The 24028-nt window shown below is 36.7% G+C and overlaps 1 protein-coding gene across 1 annotated transcript in view; it reads right to left on the bottom strand.

Moving 5' to 3' along the window:
* Window positions 1–24028, bottom strand: part of REV3L (REV3 like, DNA directed polymerase zeta catalytic subunit) — a 118472-nt gene that overhangs the window by 71416 nt on the left and 23028 nt on the right. Inside the window, exon 2 of the mRNA XM_082047715.1 lies at window positions 660–849. Within this exon, the coding sequence (XP_081903841.1) occupies window positions 660–849 (190 nt within the window). The remainder of the gene's footprint in view (window positions 1–659; window positions 850–24028) is intronic.

The following is a 24028-nucleotide window of genomic DNA, read 5'->3' as shown; positions in this document are numbered from 1 at the left end:
TCTCCTATTATTCACACATTTTTCAGTCCTTGGTTATGCAAGTTAAATAAAAATTGACTACGAGAATCCTTAAAATGTTAACATTCAATAACAGTATATAGTTCCAGGAGCAGTAGAAAGCTACACCAAATAAAAAACGACAGCTTGACAGATAAGTAAATTAATGTTTAAGAGCCTCCACTTTGTGGTCTGTGCTACTGGGAGAATCAGATGGATAAACACGACCTGACAGTCTCTGTGATGTGCTTCCTAAAGAGGCCATCTTATAGGAACAAAGAAAAGGAGACGTAAAGTTAGGCTCCTGCAACACATACCTGGTCATAGGGAACCTAGAATAACCCAGACAGGTTAGAAAGTGCTGCTGTAATAGCAAATACAGAAAAATCTAAAAGGAACAGATTTAGAACCATGATAGACATTAGAATCCAAGTTTAGGAAAAATGTCTGTGTCTAGTGTTTGGAGGAAAACCTGTTGATTACATTAAAGTCAAAGCAAGTGAGAAGAGTTATTTAGTAGTACAAGCCTGTATGAAGACACACATGGGGGAAAACAGAAAAGCACTGCAGTCACTCAAGTCCATAGTAAGTGCTTCTACATAGCACAACTGCAAAAAACATTTCAAAACAAATAACCAAAAATCCTAACAGGTCATACTTACATTCCAGATACTAATGACACTTTGAAAACATGCTGAATAGTAGAAGATGGATTGCCTAAAGCCACATTAAGTGCTCTGTCAATGCTGAATGCCACTTGACGAAGATAGTGTTCCGGATGCTGTCCAAAACCATCATATGGTACATAGAGGTAAGGAAAGATACCATGTAAGTGGAGACAAGTCTTCTGACCTAAAAAGAAAAGGTATACATTTATTTTCTGAAGACTTCATCTTTCTATTCTTTTAAGTAGTCCCTAAGTTTGAATTTTTTCAGGTTATTTTCAGGTTCTGCAGACAGGATAAATTTATGAAACACGATCAGGTGTATTTCAAATAAAAGGTACCAATTTAGACCAGTTCTCACATTTGATTCATTGACAAAAGCAATAGAGAACAGATGGGGTTACATGACACGCACAGTGGCAAATTCTGCTGTTATACAAGTGTAATCCTAACAATTTTCTTTGCAGTAATAACATACTGTCAGAGAACAATTTTGCATACTGACTCAGTGTTGGATGGTTAATGGTTTCTCAGCCTTTGCAAAAATTTTGCAGTATCAAAATTCTTCCCATTCCTCATTGGGATGAGCATACAACCTCTCAGAAATTAAGAAGAACATCCAGAGCATCTATGACGCCATTCAGTATTCTAGTTATTAAGGCATAATTTGGGATAGGGGAAAAAAAAAAAAAAAAAGGTGATTCTCAACTTTTAAAATCTGTGGATCCGTGAGAGGTCTCTACTGCATATGCAGGTCTATAGCCTTCCAATAATATGCTTATGCTTAAAGCATTAGCTTTCATGAGTCTGTAACAACATCATAATGAAAGAACACACCATAAAAACCATTGTGCTAGACCACAGCTCAAGCTTCTACTTCAGACAAAGCAGTACATTGATGTGGACCCAGAATTCCCAAATGTAGCATGTTATTTGGGGGGCTATTCTCAACTGTAATGAGTGTTCTCTGTTCTTTCCTCACCACAATACAACAGAGCATGCAGTCACTACTGAAACTAAAATCAGATGCTGCTTGACATCCTTCCAGCCCCAAAAAATCATTCATGCCTTCCCACTGGTCAATAAAAAAGTTTCACAGAAAAATACTATAAGCACATTTCAGAGATTTACCCCCACCACACTGTAATGATAGGCAACGTTTATCATCTTGCATTATGTTTGGATAAAGTCTCTGCATGAAGATAGCAAAACAGTATCTAAAGGCAGTGCTTTCATCAACTAGAAGGTAAATATTAAAAGACAAAGTGGCAGCACAACTTCACTAATCCACAAGACTAATGAAAATACTTCCAAAAGTCTATTATTTCAAACTGAGATTACTTCTCAGCAGGCTGACCTTGCCTGAACTACTAACAGTCATTCATACCCACATCAGTGCACCATTGGCCACCTAGTGAAGACAGCTGTAAGTCCATTAAAGCACAGGAAGAATGGAGCTTCTGAATCACGAGTGCTTACAACTTTTTATAGCTGTGAAATGCATGCCTTCAAATACCACAGGCAGCATAGCATTTTTTTTTTACTGGGAGTCATATGTTTTGTTCTTTCTTCAGATATTTATCAGACCTTCACATAATGTCTAGAATTGGAAGAAACTGCACAAAGGATGGTAGTATAACTTTCTTAATTTCACCGGAAGAAGGTCCTAATTTTAGCAATCTCAAAAAAATCACACAATCACAGAATGGTTGGGGTTGGAAGGGACCTCTGGAGATCAACTACAAGTTCATTTTCCAATTCTCCTCTAAGTCACCTCCATCAAGTCTCTTCAGCAATGTTTACACACAACCTATACACAAATTCATAACTTTGAAGTCATCATCTATGATGAATTCTGCCCATGCTTTTAAACTGTTTCAGAATAAATTTCTTATTTACGTATTACGTACTTCAATTGATAACACACTAAGAAAAAGGGGAATGAAAGAAAGAGAAACTATGAACTAAAGGGTTTTTTTCAATGGCAAAATAAAGGGCAGTAACAGCTTCGTATACCAGGAAAACCTCTGCACCCCTAATGTGGGAAAAGTAATTTATTAGCAGCATGTGAACTGAGGGAGTATCAATCTGTGTAATGATAGCAGACCATTTGCTTTCTGTACAGAGTCACCAACAACTCTGAGTGTTTACTCATGGTCGTGCTTAAGACTGACTTTGAAATAAAGGATTCCCCCGCCTTGATATAATTAAAAGAAAATTAATGGTTGTTTAAACCTCTACAGTTGCCTTTTTTTTTTTTTTTTGAGTGTCATGGTGGTTGGTGTCATGGTGGTTGTTTTTTTTTTTAAATGTATGCCAGGATGACGTTCAGAGAGAAATTAAAATTAATTAATACATACCATTTGTCTGAATGCCTACTGAAGTTTTAAAAAAACAAGCGAACAAACCAACCCATCTCAAACTAAATTTCATCTCGGAGCTGCAAACTAAGAATTTCTGGCAAATACATAGGTCTGTTCCTCTAAGAATTTTATAAACTCAGATGCTTGCTACCTACAACTTGTCAGTGAGAAACAGTTCTGTGCTTACATTTGTTTTTTACACTAATAGCTATGAACTCTTCATCTTTTTGATAACACTTAAAAAAATACCTTTGCTTTAATGTTTGCCCAGCTATTCTGAGTTATAACTAATTTATGTTTCCCCAGAAAACAAAATTACACAGCACCAGAATAAACATAACCAGGACAATCTAAACTTAGTGTACTTAAATTCAGGTTCCTTTCAAGTTATACAAGACAACTAGTTAATAATGGTTTTCTAACTAGCACCTGATTACACAAGTTAATTAAATTTTTTAAAAAACAATAAATCCATTTCTACAGCAGCTATTTAACAGTTCCTGCTGAACTGAAATGCCATTTTACTGTTGAATAAAAAAAGAGAACATGTACAAAGAAAGCTTCCTTCTATTTCTTTCTGTCCTCTTTCCCTGCATTTCCCTTTATGTGCAAAAAAAACAAGAAAAACACTATAGCTTTCAAGTGACTAAAGAGTCAAATTACTTCCTAACTCTGGGGAAATATTATAAAAACATACATACTGAGCTGCTTTTCATTTTGATTCTGCCAAGAAAGGAAACAAGCACTGGTGATCTAAGACTCCTATTAGGCCAGCAGCTGTCAAGTTACATGGGTTTATACAGCTACTCACTCTGACCCTTGTTAATATTGACTCATTTACCACCCCGCTAATGTTAAGAACAGAATCATTTGCTTCCATCATTAAAGTAAAAACATGAAATTGCACCAAATGTCACAGTGTTGAGTCTGAAGTTTATACTCCAGTAAGAGCAACCATGGTTTGCACTAAGCCATTACAAATTCTAATGGATTCTTTCCAATAGAGCCACAAGCAGAAAACAGATCTACCCACTGAGGATCTTGGGCCACACAGACTCAACAATAAACATAAATTTAAAAATTGGCTTGGGATAAGGCTATGAAGTCTTACGCTTTAAATGTATCAATCTTATGTTTCCATTTCTTTTCAGAGATACAGACAGAACCAAGTTTGTACCACTAGAGCAGTAGCGACCAGCAGATATTATTTTTTCGTCTATTCATCCGTTTATTTGCATCTGTATAATAAATGGAAGTGGTGCTCAACAGAAGATTCTGCAGAAAAGTCATACAGTTTATACAGTCACTCTCCTCAGAATCTCCCAACGCAAAACTGGGTGCCTGTGATTCCCAGAGTTTTCAGATGGGACAGGCCACTAAAATGTTTCATGTTGTGGCCTCATCACAGACTGCTGCACATGTGCATCACAACCATTTTGTACACAAGCAGTACATATATTCTCTCTATTAACAAATGAATAATGTGTACATAAAGGCTAGGGCTAGTGCTGATAATGGGTAATCAGCCAGGAAGAGGCTGCTGCCCAAACAATTTCTCTAGCCCACACTCTCTTAAATAATGGGGTCTGCACTGGTTGAATTATCTGCAGGTCACAGATCAGGCATCCCCATAAGTAAAGCTGAGGCTTCTTGTCTTTTTCTGGCACTGAATGAAGGAACACAAGAAGTGCTGGTATAACAAAGAAAACTGGCAATACACAAAACCTTGAAACATTATGAGATACCCAACTAGCAAACTGGCTATTCTCTCGAAAAGAGGAAACTGCAAGCTGAATATCAATATAGAGGAATAGCCAGAATAATAAAGAATCAATACTTCAGAAATAATATAAATGCAATATTTTCAGATAGTAACAAAAGTGAGCCTACCCCTCCAAACCCATACTTAGAAAAGCAAGTGGCATAAATGTTACTGAAATATTAAAACCAAATATAGCCTTTTGCATACTTGAAACCCACATGAGAGAAATTAAGAAAGCCAGGCTGCTGTTTTTTTTTGAAGATGGTTACCATATGCATTACTTGTAGGAACTCGTACCAAGCATAATCCTTAAGCTACTGTATCATTAAAATATTAGAAGAAAAATCTGTAGCACCTCTAAGACTGACAAGTTCAATACAATTAGTAGAGAACTGAAAACAGTATGATAAAGGAATAAAAGTTGATCAACAACTACTCATGAAGATGCAAGAACTGACATCTTATAGCCACCAGAATGCTCAGCCATACAGGATGATCCAATACGGATAAGACTGAGACACACTCTATACAGAATCATAGAATGGTTGAGGTTGAAAGGGACCTCTGGAAGTCATCTGGTCCAGCCCCGCCACCCAAGCATATGAACACCTAATTTCACAGTATAACAAGCTAGAGAATCTGAGGATTATTATTCAAGTGTCCTCACTCAGTGCTTTTTCACCATTTCAAAAAATTGATTTTGTTTTAAACTTCTAAAAATTTATTTCAGCTGAGAACAATTGGACAAATTTCTGTACCAAAAAAAAAAAAAGTGAAAATTATTAATGAGGAACATTACTCTATTGTTCAGTTCAGGAATAAACTTTGCGAGCAAGTTAGCCAAAGAGCACCTAAGGCTTCACCATAGCTAGCGCATGAAAATTTGTGTATGTGTTCAAGGAGGAGAAGAAAGAAGTCCATCTGTTCTGGACGTAATTCCACACATGTGACTACCCAATGGCTCATATTCCAGCAATGGGAGAGCTCATGTAGATACCGCTTCCAGTTATCTCCTCCAGAAGACTTCCACTCTGATGGGAGAATTGTCTGAATGAGCATGCAGTTGATCCTATACCAATGCAGTTTATAGCCTAGAATATAAAGTACACCGGAATCTACTGAGCCTATAAGTCAATACTGAGGTCAAGACACCCCAAAGAAACCTCACACTAGGTTCCAGGATCTGCTCTACCTACAAATAGCCAAACCCAGCATTTTAACATTAGACTGACCATATCACAAGGCTACAGACAGAACTGTACAGACCTGAATTTGTACCACCACAGACAGGAATGCAAGATTTCTACAGTAAGAATAGGAACCTGACTCCACAGCTCAGGGGCGTTTCAGCCTCAGAATTGTTTATGCATTAGATAAGATGATTCTAAAATACGAAATCCCTGCATCTAAGATTTCTAATTATGAATGAGAGCATGTCTTGCAGTTGTGATACAGTTTTACTAACTTTTTATAAATGACACTCAAAGCCCTTGAGCTCCTATCCTGTAATTCTTAATTTAGGAACTGACTAGAGAACCTTCATAAACTGCAGTCAATACTGGAAACATTCTGAATAGATGAGCTCATTTAGTATCTAGAAAATCCAATCTAGATAAATATGACTTCAGAAAACACTTCAATGCTGATCTACATGCAGACATTTTGCTGTGGTATTTCTGCCACAGAACAAGCTGATCCCATTATAAGAAGCTAAGCAGGGTCACAGCAAACAACTACACAGAATACACTTCTATATGTAAATAAACAACCAGTTTTGTTTAAGCTCTCCCTAAAACTGTTATTTTAATTGATGAATTATAATCCATTTCTCTCAGCCCACTGTAAAACACAATGGAGTGGGAGTAAAAAGGAGAATGCAGGAACACTTAAATACCTGGCAAAATCTCATGATTTTAGGAAAATTCTGGCTGGACATTAAAAAAAAAAAAAGGATGCAGAACATGAAGGACAAAGGGTTTTTATACACTTGCCATCTATTAGAAGTACTTTAACTGCAGGTTTGTAAAGTGGCAGGACTAATTAAAAGTGGCTAGTAGAAGAATGCGTGCAAAGACATCAAGCGTGTCACTACAGGAGGCAGAAAAGGCTAGACAGTCATAAGGGATTTCCTTCCTTTAACAGCCATAGTAAAGCAAAGTCATTACAAGTGGAAAGACATGACACTACCACCTTCAAAAGATTAATAGCTGTTTTCAAAAAACTGTTGAACCATCTAGATTTAAAAAAATTGAAAAACACTGTGCATAATGACTACAGAGAGTGGGAAAAGTAACAATCCTGTTAGGAAAAAAAAAATCTAAAAATTAAATTTTTAAACGGGATAAATATTATAACCCAATTTCAAAATTATTTATTTCTTGCAATAAAAGTTACCACACCACAGGCAATCTCACCCTTTCTCCAGGAGAGAGCAACATCAAGTTGGGACAGGAGTACTTACTCTACGTTGATAGGTAGGCACAACATGGGCACCTTCTGCACGGTTTAGATGGTGCTTTAAGTTTAAGCTATGTCGCTCACTGAAGTGGGCTTGTCAAGACATTGATCACTGAATATCACTCAGAACTGAGATACTGAAAATGGATAGGACTCAATTACTTTACAGCGCTAATAGTCTATGAAATTAAAGTCGCCCTTCTTACCTCTCACAGAAAGCAAATAAATCACATGCACAGACTGATATAAGGAATACTTTAAAAACGTTTGCTATGTCATTCAAAAACATGAGTTTAATCTTTTAATGTCAAATAGTTCTTTAGTAGTAAATTACATTAATGTAACTTTTTCGGTGATTAAGTGAAACTCTCAATCTTTTTCCAGAGTCCTGAATCAAGTCACCTTTTTTCCAAAGGGTGAGAAGGGAGGACTATGCACCTGGCTGTCTTAAATACTGGATACTAGAGAAACAAGAATAAAATAAGGTCTTGTAGCAGCAAGGTACCCTTGAAACAAAATCAACAACAGAGCCCAAAGATCCTATTTTATATATAATATTACATGTTTGTGTCAAGGCTTTCAGTTTTTCCCTGGTATGTGAGAAAATACTTATTCAGTAAAATTTGTAAATAGGACAGAAGAAAATATTTAAAAACTACATTTGCTTGAATCCAAATGGACTGTTTGGTTACTTATAATTCTTTAGTCAGTAACTGTTCCTTGTAACATGAATATCTCTACTCTCATGAAAAGAAAAAAAAAAAATAAAGCAAGCTTATCCCCACTAGGAAAATGAGGGCCTGTGACTCATTACAACTAGATTATTCTTCACCCTTGATGCAGAGATCCTTAGAGAAGGGCTGGGTTTTCCATCTGTAATTTGAAATTTTAAATCTCTGTATAACTTGACACATATTGAAGTAATACCTAGCCTAGAATCAAAGAGACAAGAGTTCAGTTCCCATCTAGGGAGAATTCATGTGTGGCCTTGGGCAAGTTACTTGCCATAGATGATGCACTTTCTTGTTGTGAAAGGGGTGTAATAGTACTTTCATATCTGAAAAATCTGTTAAGGGGCTAAATATACAAAAGGAACACTCCAAGACAAAAAAAAAAAGATGGGTTCTAGGAGCACACTGTAGCTAGGAAGACATAGAACAAAGTGTTCAAACAAGCAGCAGCATCCTATCCAGAATATTGCCATGTCTGTCTCAGCAGGCCTTCAACAAGAGTAAAGCAAATTTTCAGGAGCAATTTGTAGGCCTAGAATCACACTGATCATATTCTTCTTCCAGTAGCAGGCCCCCTGCCTCCTTTTTTGTCTCACCCTACTAAAACCTGAAATTTTAACCAGCTTTCTTCAACACTTTTGCATCAGCAAAATTGAAACAACCTGACCATATGAAAAATCTAGGACCTCAGTCTTCCATCTATGGGATAGCTCAGTGCAGCAAGAAAACCAATAAACTTGTTCTTCCACTTGAACTATGGGGGGAAACAAAGATGAGAGTAAAGCAGAATATTCAGATGTAAAGTTGAATTATGTTTGAAAAATTAATCCAAACATATAAGATGCCTAAATACACCACTACAAAACAAAAAAGGTAAAAAATTAGCATGAGGAAAGTTTCACTCTATATTCAAAAACAAAGATGAAAATTTGGAATAAGCATCAGACCACTTCAGTAAGCTCCTAAAAGCAGATACGGAGATCTCAAAAACACTAGAAGAAAATACAACATATCATTGGTTTTGGAGACAGGGGACACCCCTCCAAATCCAGAGCAGAATGGCATTCTTGTGCCTTTGAAAGCAACACAAAGATCCTCTCCCAGAATCCCACATCTCTGGGCAGTTTTTAGATTCAAGCAAGAAGTCCACAAGCTTCTTTGAATCCATTACCTCCCCCCCAAAAAATTCCTCTCAAGTTCTCTAGCAAACATGTCAGCTCCCAAGGTCCAGAGGTCTGAGAACCCTGGAAAAGATGTTTCTACTGCTCAGGTGTTGAAAGATAATAACATAGGTAACACCAAACAAAATTACATTTAAAACACTGATTTTTACTGAGTGCCTAAGTACACACTTCAGTTGTCACATCTCCAACTGATATCCATTCAATTAATTTTCTCACAGACAGCTTTTTATACTAAATATAAAGTTGTCTTAACCATTGAAACATTAAGCCTAAGTGACCACTTGGTTCACCAAGTCTTGTCTTCTCCAGTCTAGAAAACCATGTAATAGTCACACAAAACTGAAGTCCATTAGATACTTTGAACTGTGAGGTATCTACAACAGAAATAATTTTTGAAGCCTCTCAGGCTAGAGTTTACATTGGGCATTACTGTTGATAGAAAATGTCAATTGTAATCCCCAAAAACAAGGCTACCACCTTTGTTTTATCGAGACTTTTTAACTTGTATTTTTTTACTCCAATATGCAAGAGAGAGTCTGTTATTCCTTTTCACATAAATAATGAGCAAACCTCCAGAAAAGCATAAAAGTTGAGACAGGATATTTAATACTTTAACTCAGTGAAGACAGTCTGATGATCTCCATAAAACTACCTCCTCCTGCCTTGAACTGATTAGGACCTTTTTTGAGTACCTGCTGTGATATTAGGAAACAATCTGGTCTCCAATTGCAGAAGAACTGCTGATAAACCTAAACATTTATAGGATGTACAGGTACATCATCAGAAAGAAACAGCTATTACCTACAGCTACCACCAAGTAAAATAACTGACTTAATAGTGGAGACTGTAGGAAAAATTTAACTCATGAGATTCACTGTTAATGCAGTAAAACTAGAACCAGGAAAGTCCAGAGATGCAGACGATAATTTAAAACTACAAGTCTCCTAAAATAACGGAGACCAAAGAAGTTAAGCACCTCAGATATCAAGGATGAGCTATATGCAAACCATTCCTCTCAAGTTTGATTACTGGTGAGTTATGAGAAATTATAACAGTATCATCTTTTTTTCTTAGTAGAAGCAAGCAGACACAAGGTGAGGTCAGCTATTTGCTTAATTAAATACCCATCTACAAAATGAGCCATATACAAAATATCATTCTTGCTTCCTCTATTGACAGATTACTCATGTAAGCAGCCGGACAATATCAATAATATTTCTGGAACAAGTGTGAAAAATCACTAGGATGTCATCTGAAATGAACTAAAACACATGAAGGAGGAAAATGTAGCTGGCACGCTGGGCTCTTGGCATACGCAAGCTGGCAATGCAGACCAAGCTGCTATTCTGGTAAGAAAAGCAACCACATGAATGCAACTAAGGCAGACTATATTAGACCACACTGACCAAAGCATAGCTGAATAGAAAAGAGTGTATTTACTAGTCCCAGATAAAGTAATGATGTGTGTTTTACTGCATCCTGTAAAAGATGAAAAAATAAGTTGGTAGTAAAAAGGGGTAGCAGAGTAGTCACACAGCCTTTTGTTTCCATTTCCTTCAACTAGCTTTCATTAAAGACTGTTACTGCTACACAAGTTCTCTTAGCTATCTTATTAGACTTTCTTGATGAAAGTAAGACAAGGCACATGTAAATGGAAATTGGTGCATATATATTCAAAGAAGAAAAAGCTTTGCTGGTTGGTAGCTGAACTTGAACTTTCACCTCTGCATGAGGCTCATCTGCCTATTAAATACTGTAATGAGTGTGCACTTTTCAAATCACAATTCCCCTCTTTTTCCTGTGTCACACAGCACAAGTTGAAACATTTTTATTTAACTGGAAGAAAACATGTATTTTTCCATCACCTAGATAGCTACTTAGAAAAAAGCACCAAAAAATATTGCCAAAGACTATTTGTTATTGTAAACTGCAGGCAAAAAACCCCTGGTATTAATTGTGAAAAGGGCAACAGTGTTTTTATCAGTATTGTTTTCCATAGACGCTTTTCAGAAATGTTGACTATTTATAAACTCCTGAACACCACCAAGCTTATGTAATCCCAGAGAAACGATACTCTGTAGAGTGTACACACTCTCATGAGTCAGATTAGTTTACAAGTAAATGACACCACGTTGTTTGTTTTCTCTTTCTCTAGTCTTCAAACAGTGCTAATTCTATGAATATTTCTTGGAATTTTTACTTTCTTTTTGTATTTGCATTAAGGTCTCCCACTCACAGGTAACTGTCACATGAGCCTATTCCTGTAGCTGACGAAGGCTAGATGACAAGCTCCACAAGAACACACACTGTTCTTAGGATACTCATAAGCAAATTTGCAACACTTGATGCTCTATCTTTTTAGTTCATTAAATAAGTTCTTAACATCTTTTGTAGAAGTACCTCCTTACTTTAGACACCTTTTAAATTCCTCTATAAGCTTTTGTAAGACTATATGGTGTGTGACACTGTTAGGGAACAGAAATTCATGACACAGAAAATAACGTGTGTTCTTAATGTCTTACTAACTCAGTGTTCAGGCCTTACGCAGCAAGCTGTTGGCAGAGGAGGGGCTGCAGCAGTGAGAAGAGGCCAGGGCCTGCCCCATGTGGGACACAGCTCCAACAGACCCACTGCAGAACACAGCTGAGCCCCTTAGCCAGGCTGGGGACAACTCTGGGAAAACATGTTTAAGAATGGGAGCACCAAAGTCTGAGAGAAGAGGAGGAACAACAGCTCCATGGCAGAGCAGATACCCCTGCAGCTCAAGGAAGAGACCACATCAGAGCAGACATCCCCTGCAGCCCATGAAGCCCCCCACAGTGGAGAACAAAGATATTCCTGAAGGAACTGCAGCCCATGGAGAGCCCACACCAGAGCAGATGAAATATATAAGGAGGAAGGAGTGGTAGATACCACTGTGTGCTAACTGCAACTTCCCTGCCATCCTCCATGTGAGCTTACAGGGCAGGGTTGGAGTATGTGGTTTGGGGAGTCTACAGTAAAGGAATGAAGCTGAACCTGGAGAGTGGGGAAGAAAGGTGAGCTGTTTTCATGTTGAGCTTGTTTCTCACTACCTGAATCAGTTTCAATTTGCAATAAATTAGTTAATTTCCCCAAGCAGAGTCCATTTCCCTGCAATGGTAATTGAGATAATGACAGGGAAATTGCTTAGCAATCTATTGCTTTACTGTTTCTGTTTTTCCTACTTTATCACCCTGCCTTACCAGACTGAGGGGAGGATGGCAGAAGAAAGCAACCGCGTAGGAATGTGACTGTTAGACTTGGCAAACCTAGCACACACCTCTTAACAGAAACGATCCTCTGGATGTTAACCTCTACTCTACAAACTATTTCAGAACATTTGGAAAAGCTAACTAAGTAAAGGAAGTCTTAGTGTTAGTAGACTCACACCTGCTATACCTTGTAATCTCTAACTTCACCAGAAGATTTCAGAGGGTCTTACAGCTGAAAGTCTTTGCTTTAAAGCTTCACTCAGAGTAGAAATTCCAGTCTACCCATATCAATGTAACAAAATAAAATCAACATACAGCCCCAGTCCTCAAAGTAATAAAACCTTTCTATGCAGTGTTAAAATATTTAACCACAAACTTTCCATATATTAGTCATATTACCATAGCTAACATCAAATAACACAATTATATTAATAAAACAGATGGACAATGTGGGAGAAAGTATTATCCTTTACATCAAACCTATTTAAAAACATTAGAGAAAGATACGCCTTTTCATAAGTCTTCCAAGAAAGGCTACACAGAAAGGTACAGAATGTTCAAGACATTTTCAAGTGGGGGAAAAAGAAGCTTTAACCCACTGAAGCTTTTAAAAAGGATGGTAGAAATTGAGATTGCACATACCTCAAATCCTTATTAGAAGCTTTCCCTAAGGATTCTCATGATAGAACCCTTCAAACAGCTACACAAGATAAATTATTTTCAGCTGATATAGTAGCCTTTGGTCTGCTATGAACTGATCCCCAGCCAAATTCAATTCCATAGAGTTGTTACAGAGGGAGCACGTCCACAGATGATTTACAGAAGCTGTATTCTTGAAAGCTGGTGGTCTGAATCCTGATTCATCTAACAGAATTGTAAATCCTGAGCAATTCCATAGTTTGTATCACACGCACACAGAAGAAATTTTACCGTCACCTCTTCCTTCAGATTATTTCTAAACTCTTTGCTCCAGTTGAACAGTTGTTCAATAATTATTATACTTATCTTCAATAGCTATTCAGGATTAACTCTTGAGAGGTAATGTGCAAACACAAAAATAACCATTTTAAATAGTAGAAAGAACTGCAGCATTGGAAAAAATCAAATTCAGATTATAGTATTTTTCATTATTTTTTAATGATGAAAGATGTTCTCCTTTAAACTATACTACTACTACACTACTGTCAAAAGACATGGGAGGCTAATAGTTTTACAGAATCAAAAGTAAATGAAACTATTTTCCCATGGATTTATCCACAGTAGTTCAAAAGAATCTATATTTTATCCTTTTGTCTTTTACTCTGAATATAGTCCTCAGATCTCAGCCACACCCTCAGCTGTAGTTACTAATAAACAGGATTTTTTTTCTCCCCACTCCAGTTAAACAAAAACCTTAGCATCTACTAAAGTCAATAGATTCTAAATGCAGGCACAGCATCTGTCACTTTTCAAATGCGATCTTTTTATGCCTTCTTATGTTCTTATATATATTACAAAATATGTAAATGAATGCTCTTTCAGGAATACAAATGGTGTTACTATTTTATTCTGCACATTTTGCAATACTATTAAGTATCTTACTTCCTATTTCAGTTCCTTTTGTTACATGCTACTTCCTCATCTTGAATCAGGAATCCATCCTCCTCTTTTCATCTTATGTAAAGTCTGCTGTCTCTTGGCAGCACTTGAAGGGTGTTTCATGGCTTTTTGCCTGCTCTAGCCTCTCTTTCTGCAAAAAATGCCCAGTCTTTGTAATACTCTTATCTTAGGCTTGTTACAGTCATTAACTGATAACATACACACTGTTCTAGTTCTTCACATAATTAGAACTGCAAGATCTTTTCCTGTCTCAGTGCTACGGGAAAAATATTTAAACATTTGAGCACTATACAGTAAGCATCCAAAGACTGCTTGCCTTGTACAGATCATTTCATGTGGTTGTCTTGTATTACTCAGCAACCTTCAGAGTGGCCATAAAGACTGCATAGACTGGATGTTTCACTTGCCAAGGTATTTATAGCAATGTCTGGATTTTTTAAAAAATATTTTGAAGCATTACTCAGAAGTATCTGTTACTGATGTAACATCACTCAGTCCAGATATTCCTATTTTACAGTGTTATCTCACTGGCTATTGAATTTTGAATTGTTTCAATTCTGTGCACAGCATAACTCTAATTATTGACTACCTTTCTGCACTGAAAGCAAAAGCTCTCCCTCACATATAACTAAAAAGAACAACAAGAAAAAAAAACAGCTAGCAATCTAGCTTTACATTTTACGCTAATCCAACAAATGCTCAGAGGGAGCACTCAATACCAGTCACTCCCTTGCTCTGTTCTGATGTGAATCTTCTTACCCCTACTGATCCCTTCTCCCACACCAATGACAGCAGTGATACATAGGCAGTATGTTTTAACACTTTTTAAATAGCCTTCCCAAAAATGTATTCCTCACATTTGACCTTAAAATTTTAAGATCCAGACTAGGACATTATTAAAAGTGACAGAAATGTGACAAACTCCTTCCAGCACTGATGCATTGTCAAAAAGAATGTTTAGTTTTAACTACCAGTCCACAGCTTTTTCTAAAATGTAGTTTTCTGTTAGTGCTTTAAGAGATTTCCTGTTCTTTAAAGAGTCAGGATACTATGCTTTAGAAGCTCCCTTCATCCCATGTTTTGACTGGCCTACAGCAGGCTGCAATCAGAAAGGCAGAAAAGATAAGAGTATACCTATTGGGTACAATCAGCATTGTTCATGTTCTTGAAAGGTCACTGGAGTGAACTCACTACTTGGGCAGCTTGCTAGGAATTATCCTTGAATCTTAATAGCACAGATGCATCCTACATAATTCTTATTATCGCTGTTGCCATTGACAATTTAATGGACTTCATATCCACATATTTACAAAAACAACTATGTGGAGGATCACAGTACTTTTAAGTAGCACTATATATGGAAACTGTTGGTTTTTTTTTAATTTAATAGCACCTTGTTCAGAGAAAAATTAGCAGGAAAAAGCCTGTAGAACCAACTAGAAGACAGGTTAATACTTTATGACTAAGTGATATACTACACACTACAAGTTTTAATTTAAAAACAAGATCTGAGCAGTAATAGGGATTTCTTCTGTGGTTTTGTCTACGAACACTAACGAAGCATACAGCAAGAGAGAATAACTGCAATCAAATACACAGACTCCACCTCCCTAGGTTCTCAGTAGCCCTACTGCTGGTATCCAGTAAGCACAGAAAGAACAATGAAAAAGATGAACAGAGAGATAAAGAAACATGGGGAGAAAACAGGAAGCAGGAGTCTAAGAATGACAGGAAAAATAGATGGAGCAGTCTAGCAGATGATAACCACTGATAACAACCGGAATTGAACCTGCAACTCAAACAGCCAATCTACTTGACAGAAAACTTTCTAAGTGCTAAAACTAAGTGCTACTAGTTAAACCTTTCGCTCCTCAGGCATATGTATGAAATGAAAGTTTAATTGTGCAACTGATAGTGATTCTTTCACAGAACATTAGCTTCACCTGACACACAGGAAAGACATAGAATTTGCAAATAAGTCAGAACTATATGTTGAACAAGTTACTTGCATAATGTATATCTGTGCTGGTTTGACTGAAAACAAGATAATTTTCGTTCATGCAGTCAGAAACCCTTTTTCTTCGTAGCTGGCACGTCAATATTTGGATTTAGTTTGAGAACAAGAAGATAACACCCTGGGACAGAGTTAAAGTTTTTAATTGCTCTGGTCTGTAGTACTAGTAATATATTAGTGTTATTTTGTTATCTTACTAAACTGTGTTTATCTCAATCCACAAGTTTCTCCCTTCCCTTTTGATTCTTTCCCCTGTTTGGGGTGGGGAGGGAAGATGTGAAGTGAGTGAGCAGCTACCACAGTTATATTGTTAGCTTGGGTTAAACCACAACAGGCTTTTGTGATTCCAAACATGGGGCAACAAGATGCTACAATTCAGCACCAGATAAAATTTTGAGACTTTGGTTTTTTTTTACTGCTGTGACGCAGGTTCAATTTTCTTGACACAGTGCCAGCTCAGAGGGTTGAGAGAATCACAGGTCTGTGTGCTTTGGATATCATCTAGTACAACACTCTATCATTTGTCACATAGTCAGAAATTTATTCCAATAAAGCACACACTAACACATACAGAAAGATTCACTATTGAGGTGGATGAACATAATTCCAGAAAAGAGATACCATTCCCACCTTTCTCTTGGAATTTTTGAGATGCTGATTAAGTCGCACATAAAAAGGCAGATGGAGTTTCTTTCACACTGAGACAATTAAAATTATTTAGAAAACTGCTAAGTATTTCTATGCTTAATAATTAAGCACTGTCGTGTTATAAAAAAAACAAACAACTAATACTTTCAGGTTGAGACCTCACAAAAGTTCAAAAAAATTAAAATCTAATATCTTCATTTTGGAATCTCAGTTCTTCATGTGTAAGACAATATTACTTTAGCTCTGACTTGCAGCTAACTTCACAAAAATTGTAAATACATCAATATTATAGGAAAAAAAATGACACAAAACCTCTCAAAACAAATGTCTTATTTGGGTTAAGTTTTTGACTGTGGATGATAAATAAGATTATGCCTACTAGCAGAGTAATTGGATAAAAAGTGACTAAGCAGCATGTGCTAATTGCTAGAGAGAATGTGAAAAAAATAGCATTTTATCACATTATTGAAAATCATCCTATTGCTTTCACACAGGGAAAAAGACTTCTGGCATACCTTCACACCTTCTAGTGACTGCAACCCTCGTGTTCTTTTAACAAAGAGTTTATATGCAACGCTGATAAACAAGGACTGCAGAACTCCTACAGAAGATGAGGAAGAGGTAAGATAAGAGGCAAACTGGTTAAAATTTGGCAACTTTGAAGGCTGAAGATGTCCCTGCTCATTGAAGAGTGGTTGGACTAGATGACCTCTCTTTCAACCCAAACCGTTTTATGATTCTATGAAGGTGAAAAAACAACTTGAATTGGCCAGTAGATGCTGCGTGACAGACCTTGACAATCAAGAACTAAAGTAATTTGCTCATTCCTTCAGGACATAGAAGGACCTGAAGTCAAAATTCCTGTTGGTATTTGCAAGGGTCCATAAGCCTGTATTTCTCCTTTGTTGCCTAGGTGCAGCTGATGTTTCAGGTTAGACTGCTGATGATTTACTACGTTTTGATAAAAAGTATAAAGAAGAAAGCCAAGCAAGAAGACATTGAATAATGGAAGAGTTTGAGATACATAAGAACTAGATATGTTCCAGCTGATAGCATCAATTGAAGTTCAGGGTTGCTGGTAAGTCATAAAGTTCCTATACGAACCAGCAATATATTACCAGAACATAAAGAACTAAGCAACCATGAATGGTATCATGACACATATACTTTGTTAGTGTAAGAATGACATCAGCTCTTACATGTAACTTCTGAGAACAACTATCTATCAAATGCAAATTGACCAACATTAAGTTCAAACTTAGCATAACTGACACCTATCACACTATTTAATCTTCTCAACCAAGATCAGGCCAGGCCAAAAAGAGGGAATTTGGTACATTACAAACTGCATTTGGTTTGGCTATTTCTGTATGCTGTCCTTTATTGTCAATCTATACTTTCTCATACAATTCCAGCCCTTTAACAGCACGAGTCACATAACAGCACAAGTCACCTTGTGGCTGGAATGAATAATGTACTAGATTCTTTATGGACTTTAATCTCAGATCAGTTTTCTGACAATACTGCATGTTCAGCATCTGCCCACATCAACTTCAGCAAGTGCATCAAAAGGTGAAACAACGAATGCAACTGGCTGCAAATATTACGGCTCAATTGTTAAAGATTTCCTTCTCATACCAGCACACGAGAAGCCACTTTATAAAGCTATATAGATACATTTGCATTAAAGTACTTGCCTACCAGTCGTGGGTTTTTTTCCAAATTAAAATGTCAAATTTATTTAAATATGACCTATGACTTATTGCTGAAATATAAGTCTGTTTTAAGTTATGTTTCAAAGTAAATGTTTTAAAAAGATTTATTAAAGCATCATTTGAACCCAGCATATAGCAAACTGTCCATTTAGATCTTTGAGTTCTCTGATTACAGTAAAATGGAAAACACCTAAATGTTTGAGATACTACCTCCTTTCCTCTACTCACTTTTAACATTAAAAGCACTTAGCAAGAGTGAAATAACACACACCTATATAAAATCCAAGTATTAAACCTGCTATATATACTCCTCTGTTTTTAATTTTTGCCCTTTAATTCCTCTAGAAAATGCAAGGGAAAGGTAAAAAAAAAAAGCAAAATTCAGCATAAGGAAAGAAAAGAACCAGCTCCAAAACCGACTTTGTGCTCCAAGCTTTTCAATAGAAAAATATTCTCCAGGTGTTTACATAGGGACGAGACATGACATAGAAAGACCATTCTTTAGAAAAAGCAATTCAGCTGTACAGTAGAGAGAAAAATCAGATTAAAAGTAAGTTGCCTAGGTCATCTGCTCTTGCTCCCATTCTCCATTTCTCTTTTGTGACTCTACAAGACTTTGGACATCTGCATTAGGAACAGAGCTGGAACACTCATCTGGCTAAAAATTCATCCTGCAAAAAAGATTACCCTTTCAACATACATCAGTTCCCGAAATTCACCAAAACTGCACAACTTATTGTGCCAGCACACACAAAGGCAAGGCTACACAGGGCCATTGTGCACAGTTCTTGCTTCATACAGTATCGATGTCAGCTAATAGCATAAGCAGTGTTCAAAACTATAACCTAAATGTTAGCTACTTTAAAAGCAAAGGAAAACAATCCTGTACTGGCACATTCTCAGAAGTGGGAAGGAACAGTTAGACAGTATGTGCACCCATATAGCTTTTAAGTTGTATCCTCTCCATTATTTTAATAGAGATGAAAAGGAGTATTTTCTGCAAATACAAGGAAATACTAAATTGCCAGTTAATTGTTTTAAAATATTTGAGCAAACAGTCTTTTTTGAGGTCAGTTTTTCATTAGCTATTGACAGAAAACTCTTTAAGTATTTTAAGTGGTTTTAAAAACACTAATGATCTCTAGATGGTCTTCACTTCTAAAGCAAGCTGGCCAGCCAGTATTTTACAATAGTTTAGGCAAATTAGATTGACAAAGCAAGTAACTAATAAAACAGAAAGGGATGTGTTCTACATTTGAGACACAAATCCTATTATTCTTATCACTTGTAAACAACATAAGATGACTTGAGTTTCATGTGTAGAAAAAGAACTAATTAATCCAGAGTCTAAAGCAAATTAAGCAGAGCAATTATCAAGGTTAACGTAACTGAATCAGAGTTAGGCCACTGGCTATTCAAAGGAAAAACCTGCATTTCTGACTTTTTTTTTTGCTCATAATAAAAAATGTGGCAGTAAAGCTTTATACACTTTGCAGTTATTTAGTGGGCAACATAAACAGACAATAAATAACCGATGTGAAATCATGTATTCACACTTAAAGGCTATAGCATCACAATACACCAGAAACGAAAAAAAAATCAGTCCAATTTCAAGCGCACCCCTTTAAGACAGATTCATTGAACACTACTGATCAGAAAACAACCATGACTCCCAAACCAATTAAAAGAATTAAAGAGAATGCAAACACAACAGAAGTGTCATACAGCAGGAATTCTGTCCCGTCCCCAAAGTGAACCAATCACAGTTTTGGGAATGTCCTTTATAAATAATCTATACAATGAAAACAAACCTGCGTAAAAGTTCTCAAAGAAATCACAGCACGAGAAATTGGCTCAGCATTGGAGATTCAAACATATCTGCACAAATCAAGCAAAGTTCCCTCAGGGATAGTACAGCACACTTTTTAGTTACTCTGTCAGAATTATGATTTATCAAATCGCTTTAAAAAAAGTGAAACAAAATAAATCTAATTGTAATACCCCAAACAGAGGATTCAAGAGACATCCACCAAAACCCATAGCTAGGCATGTAAACTAATGCAAATTTTCTTAAACATTCAGAAAAAAAGAAAATGTTTAAGAAGTACTGATGATAAAATCAACATTGTGGTCTGCCATGTGACCAGGCTTACATTTTTGCTCCAGAGAAATCTGAGGTTAACCAACTAATAATTAACATCTGCACTCAACTGGAAGGCATATAGGTATAGGAATGTATACTACAAAACATGCTATTTTCTAAAGCCTCTTTATTCTAGGTTAAAAAAAAAAAGAAACAGCCTAATTTGTAGCTCATTGCTTATAAAAACTGTGTACACAAGCCCCAGCATAGATGATAAACATGCATAAATATAACTTGCCTTTTTCTAATGGGAACACATATAATAAAAGATTGTCTAACTTCAAATGGAGCTAATTTGGCCAAAGTAATTTTTAAAACTTTCTTACTCCCAAGTCAATTATTTCAGCAAAAGTAGAATCACTGCAAAAATAAGTACACATAAGACAATATACTGACAAAATTACTCTTCATGTACTTATCACACAATGCATAAATTACATGACCTGTTGAGTTACGTGCCTGCACTTTTAGGGCCCATGCATTCTGCCTACACATGTGAGGCTCTTTATTTGCAATTTTTTATCTTGGCTCATTTTGCTATGTGCACTTGAATCCAAAACGTGTATCACATACTTTGTGCTACTGTTCACTTCATAAAGATGCTTCTGTACTGTTGTCCCCTGGGGGAAAAAAGAATACATGTATTTTCATATGTCTAATTGTCAACAGAACTATACTGTTTATGTGAATCTAACAGTGAAACAAGCCTGAGGACTCCTACCACTTAAGGCTGACCTATGAGGAAAAAGGTAAGTTTTGAGAAAGAACCATTAAAAAATAGTAGGAACAGCACCATCATGTCTATCAAGTTGCATATGATCCATACCTCCCCTGAGCCAGATTTTTTTTTTTGTTTCAGAAGCCTACCTCTTTTAAGCATGAGGTTCCTTCAATCTAATGAGTTAAGGATTATGCTGCTTTTAAGTCAAAGAGGAGTAGAGGCAGATGGACCCCTTCAACATGTAACTGATCTTACTTTAAGACAGTAGTTGTACAGACAACTCCAGTGTTTCAGGGGCACAATCAGCTACAACTGGAAACAGCTAGAAAGCAGAATAACAATAGAAGATGGAAAAGTGATCCCATGCCATGTAAATTTAGAGCTACATTTTACACAAGCATGTCACATACATAAAGATTTGGAAGAGCTGGGTGAAATTTCAGGTTCTCACCACCAGATGCATTCTCTAACAAACTTCCAATACTTTCTACCATGTTCTAAAATTGCCTTACTTTTCACCTCTGTGCTGTAGTTACCAGATGATACTAAATGCGGTTTCTTCCTATAACCATCCAAGCTAAAACTTTACACCAAAATATAACACGAAACGGAAACGGAGCACCACTTTTTGTCATGCTGTCATTTCCCTTTGAAGTTAAGGGGGAAAAAAAAAAAATCTCCAAAATGATGTTTTCATAAGCATGAAGAGAATCACTTCTCTGTGATACCTGTGAAATTTTAAGTTAAATAATTTAACTTTCACTGCCTTCCTTAAGCAGAGGAATTTCAATAATCATCACTTCCTTTAAGTCTTCTTAGGAGCACATTCTGCTTAAAGAATCAAATCCACAGCAATTTTTAATCAGAAACATCAAATGAACTTACATTGCCAAGCAAATCATAGTGATTCTGTGCTACGAAGTTTTATGAGGAATACAATGAAGAGTGCTTGACAGTTTGCCACTAAAGAGTATAAAGTCCTCTCAACTATTTTTTAGATCTCTCTTTTGCCCCTCAAAAGGAAGATCTGGCACAGCTTTGTAGCATAGGGGTTTCTGTGAATTGCCTGAACTCTCAAACTGAGAGATGAAGACTGCTGACAGAAGGGGAACAATAGGCAAACTGTTGATAGCTGAACTGGCCAGAAACCAGTGATCTTCTGGCGAATAATTTCTTCCTTTATTTGTTTCGCCCCTTTAAGAATTTGGTTTCAGCCAGGAACAATAGTCACTCAAGCTGGAGTGTATATACATGAAGGACATAAACAAATAATAGTGAATTCAGTAAATATTCAGTGAAGGGTATCTAACTTAATAGACCACAAATGAAGCCAGTTGTCTAGAAGAGGCTCAGTCCTCCTGTGACTGATGTAGGTATTGCAGTAAACATAACAGTGTCAGCTGATCCTTGTATGACCACAATTATCTCTTAATTCCACGTGAGATTTCTCCAGTGATTCATTCTGGTTTGTGTTTCATCAACATGGGTTGCGTAAAGCATGACTGAGTAAGAAACCTCTGACGACAAGGAGTGAGCTTCTTTCAGTAGATGGGCCTGACTGTTTGGAAATATTTGTTTCCAAAACAATATCGACTGGTATTTTGCAATGACCTCTCACACTCTCAGAAAGAAGCAAGGGCAATGATAGTGCCTTGGAAGGTCTCTCAGTGCCATAAATTGGAGCAATACAAGTGAAAACCTGTATTGCCATAAATAAATAAATCTGTCTAGAAATAAAGATAACTGTTTCAAAGAATATTGTGAAGTTGTATTTTTCATTGGTACACTAGATGCTGAAGTGCTCAATGCTACAAGAACAAATACACACTTGCTTCAGAAAAGAACAGCAGAGGGTTCTATTTCTATTTTACACAGTATAGAATCAAGATAGGTCTGGCCTGATGCTGTGCTCTCCTGAAGCTGCTTTTTATCGTGTTACTTTTTTCTATACTAAAAAGAGGTTTGAATAAAAATAGACTGAGTATGCCAAACCGTATTTCTGTTTACTGAAATACTAGCTTTATTAGTCTGACAAACCTGCCTGATCTTTCTGTACATCTAACCAGACCAAATGCTGCCTGAAAAGCTATCTCATGTGTCTTTTACACCCTTCTGGAGAAGGGTTTCCTCACACAAAGGAAACAAGGAAATAGCATCTGCCAAAATGCAATAAACATCAGAAATATTTAGCAATATTGGATACATAATGAAGGAAAATTATCTAAGCCAAACACTTCTGGTTTTGTACCTGCCCAGAATGCTACTATACATGAAGAAGCACTGCATATCTTATCTGAAAGGGAAAAAGAATCATGGGGCAAGTAAGCTCTATCCACACCACATCTAAGAACTGAATTAGTTACTTACCAAGAGTAGGATTTTCTTTTATAACCAGAAAGAACAGACAGCAGGTTGGAGCCACGTGCCCTTTATGCCCTGAGCAACGCAGAATGAGAGCACTCACAGTACTGGCATCTTATCTTCGGTCACAAATGGTCAGAAGAATCTAATCCTGCACATACTGAATTATTAATCAGACGCATTTCTAAGGACAAGCTAATTGCAGCAAAAATTGGTTTACTGAGCTGAAGTTTACGCAAATTGTGCATTTAACATCTGCTTTTGGAAGTCAATGCAGCCTTCCCTGCTCTATGACACTAACTTCCCACCTGCATAGTAAGATAATGGCAGAGAGAGAGACTTGATTATCCAAGGACACATTTCATAGAAAAGTTACATTTAGCTTCAAATGCTGATTTCAGTGTGACAGTCCTCATGGTGACAGTGACACCAGGT

The sequence above is a fragment of the Streptopelia decaocto genome (genome assembly GCF_964273445.1).
Source record: "Streptopelia decaocto genome assembly, chromosome: 3".
Taxonomy (NCBI): Eukaryota; Metazoa; Chordata; class Aves; order Columbiformes; family Columbidae; genus Streptopelia; species Streptopelia decaocto.
This window is presented reverse-complemented; position numbering and strand designations above follow the sequence as displayed.